This window comes from Poecilia reticulata, linkage group LG11, assembly GCF_000633615.1.
Source record: "Poecilia reticulata strain Guanapo linkage group LG11, Guppy_female_1.0+MT, whole genome shotgun sequence".
Lineage (NCBI taxonomy): Eukaryota > Metazoa > Chordata > Actinopteri > Cyprinodontiformes > Poeciliidae > Poecilia > Poecilia reticulata.
Genome location: NC_024341.1, coordinates 19,005,902 through 19,008,878, shown reverse-complemented (window position 1 = coordinate 19,008,878; position 2,977 = coordinate 19,005,902). Strand labels below are relative to the sequence as shown.

Sequence of the window (2,977 nt, the reverse complement as noted above, 5' to 3'; positions counted from 1 at the left end):
CTGAAAACACGGACCCGCTGACCGGACCGGCTGGAATTTGAGAAATGTACAATGGCTGTTAATGTAACTTAAATATTAAGAACAAAAATTCAAATCAAATTATACAATCACAATACACATCATATCATCATAACATTTAAAAGCAAAAATGGAGAACAGCTGACATTATTTCTTCTTCATACCACAAATAACAGTCAGATCAAAGCATGAATTAATGTACATATTGGCTGTAAGCAGAGGGTCGAGCATTTTTCTTAATGTTTATGGCATCATTGTTTTTCCTTTTTCCAGGGTGGATCACTCCATTTCTTGCTATTGTTAACCTAATATTTTACATCAGGTTTGTGGTGTATCTTCATTTCTTCTAATATATAGTGACCATTGCTCCTCACAGTGAAAGAATGAATGGCTTACATCACATGTGCCAAACTCAAGGCCCRCGGGCCAAATCCGGCTCGCCATAGTTTTTTGTGTGGCCCTCCGGACTCTTAATCRACACATAATTGGAACCATCAAGATAACAGCGTGCTTAAATATGATTTTATCAATCAATTTAGTTTTTCTTTGTTTACTGCCAAATTKCATCAATTAGTTCCTCCAATTTCTTGTGAGTTATCRTGAAAATCAACGTAAAATAAAGAAATACCTGCATTTTTTCACGTTGTGAGTTTATTGGAAATTTTCCGGRAAATYGGTGAAAAACATTGGATCTAAGTGACGGCTTACTCCCACCTACAGGTGGCACTGTTTCTTACTTCCACTGAAGAGATGCCTCACYTGATGCTAGATGCATAATCATACGGCWAGTAATGTTACCATCATACATAGAAGTGCAAATGTTTCTAAACTATTACCACAAACACTTTTCTTCTGCAAAAGAAAAATCACAAAACTCACGAAATCCTCGAGGGATTGAAAAGATGTTCAATATTATTTAATTTGAAGAATGTATTCATATTTTAACAGTTTAACGGGTTTCATCAATACATTCTGGCACAACTGGCCCTTTAAGAGCATTCATGATCTTGTCTTGAAAATTWGTTTGACCCCCCTGGTTCACATAATTATTACTTTAAGCTTCTATTGACAGTTTTAATGTTTTTGCAATAACTTTTTATATTTTTGGCTTGTATTTAGTACAATTTTCCATTAATTTTCTAATAGCAAACAGAGCAATAAATAAAAAAAGCAATGAATGGTCTTTGCAAYGTAAATGTGTTCAAGAAGTTGTTGCTAAAAAGGATGCTGCAGGCAGAATTAAAATTTGTACTGCTTTTTTACTCAGTTCCTTAAATAAAAGGAGGAAGAATGAATATGTAAATAAAACTGGTGTGTGGTGTTTGTTGCCCAGTGCTCATCCTTCTTTAAGTCTGAAATAAATGTAAATAAATGACAAAAATTAAAAAGAAACAGCTTTGAAAATGACAGAATTGGAAAATTTGTACTGCARTATCAAATGTTTCAGAAATTTAATTACGGTGAATTCCTGGGAGACACCAGACGTGAAATTTCCTCTCTTCTAAATTTTCTAGTCAACTATTCAGTGGTTTTAGTTGCATTTCCATTACAAATGTGTGCAAAACTTTGACAATATCCNGAAAAGATTATAGAATTTTTGAGAGAGCAACATGAGAGAAAAACGTGAAAAAATTGTTACGTTTTATGGAGTTATTTATGGATTATGCCAAATTGTAAATGTCTGCAACAGACAGGTACAGACAAAAATATGTGGTGCACCATTTCATGATTTTGCGTGATCACATTTCTACAGCTGCAGTTCACTGGCAACACCTACAGGCTGTAATGGAAAACCTAAGATGTGTTTTTTGGGAGAAGTTTCAGCCAAATTATTGTCAKTTTAGCTTGAATTTAAATTTATCTTTCTGTTTCCACTACTGCCACCTGCTGACACAACGTAGGTATTACAGTACTTTTCATTGTTATTGGGCCAGATGAAGTAATAGTCTGAGCAAAGCAGCAGTGTTCCTCGTCAGACACAAACAAGATGAATAAAATGTAATACTATTCGAATCAAATCTAATTTTAGTTTTATAGCACAGTTCAGCAACAAGGCAGTTCAAAGTTCTTYACATCACATAAAACAACCTACAATTTTGTTGATTACATTTTTACAGTACATTTTCCCAAATACTGTCCAACATCAAAATGTTGGTTAGTGTTTCATTCATGTTTCAAAATCAAGTCTACAGTCTGATTTTTAGTCTAGACTTAAAGGCACTCAGTGTTTCGGCTGTTTTACCATTTTATGGAAGTTTGTTCAAGAAGAACTGGGAGGTCTGGAAGGTTGATTATTATGTTTTTCTTTTTTGTTTTGCAGTTTTCGCCTGTTTGATGAGAAGAAAGATGTTCTGATTCTGCTGTTTCTGGAGGAGATCCCCTCCTACCATCTGTCTCCATATTACCGCATGAGGAAGCTGGTGAAGAAGCGCACCTACCTGAGCTGGCCYCAGGCTGCACAACATCCGGGAGTTTTCTGGCAGAACGTCCAGAGAGCTCTGCAAACAGGGGGCGCMCTCRCTGAAAACACGGACCCGCTGACCGGACCGGCTGGAATTTGAGAAATGTACAATGGCTGTTAATGTAACTTAAATATTAAGAACAAAAATTCAAATCAAATTATACAATCACAATACACATCATATCATCATAACATTTAAAAGCAAAAATGGAGAACAGCTGACATTATTTCTTCTTCATACCACAAATAACAGTCAGATCAAAGCATGAATTAATGTACATATTGGCTGTAAGCAGAGGGTCGAGCATTTTTCTTAATGTTTATGGCATCATTGTTTTTCCTTTTTCCAGGGTGGATCACTCCATTTCTTGCTATTGTTAACCTAATATTTTACATCAGGTTTGTGGTGTATCTTCATTTCTTCTAATATATAGTGACCATTGCTCCTCACAGTGAAAGAATGAATGGCTTACATCACATGTGCCAAACTCAAGGCCC

The 2,977-nt window shown here is 35.5% G+C and overlaps 1 protein-coding gene across 1 annotated transcript in view; it reads left to right on the top strand.

The window, feature by feature from the left end:
• Positions 1-2,971, top strand: part of LOC103472638 (toll-like receptor 13) — an 8,150-nt gene extending 5,179 nt beyond the window's left edge. Inside the window, exon 3 of the mRNA XM_008422395.2 lies at positions 2,339-2,971. Within this exon, the coding sequence (XP_008420617.1) occupies positions 2,339-2,579 (241 nt within the window). The 3' untranslated portion in view covers positions 2,580-2,971. The remainder of the gene's footprint in view (positions 1-2,338) is intronic.
• The last annotated feature ends 6 nt before the right edge of the window (positions 2,972-2,977 follow it).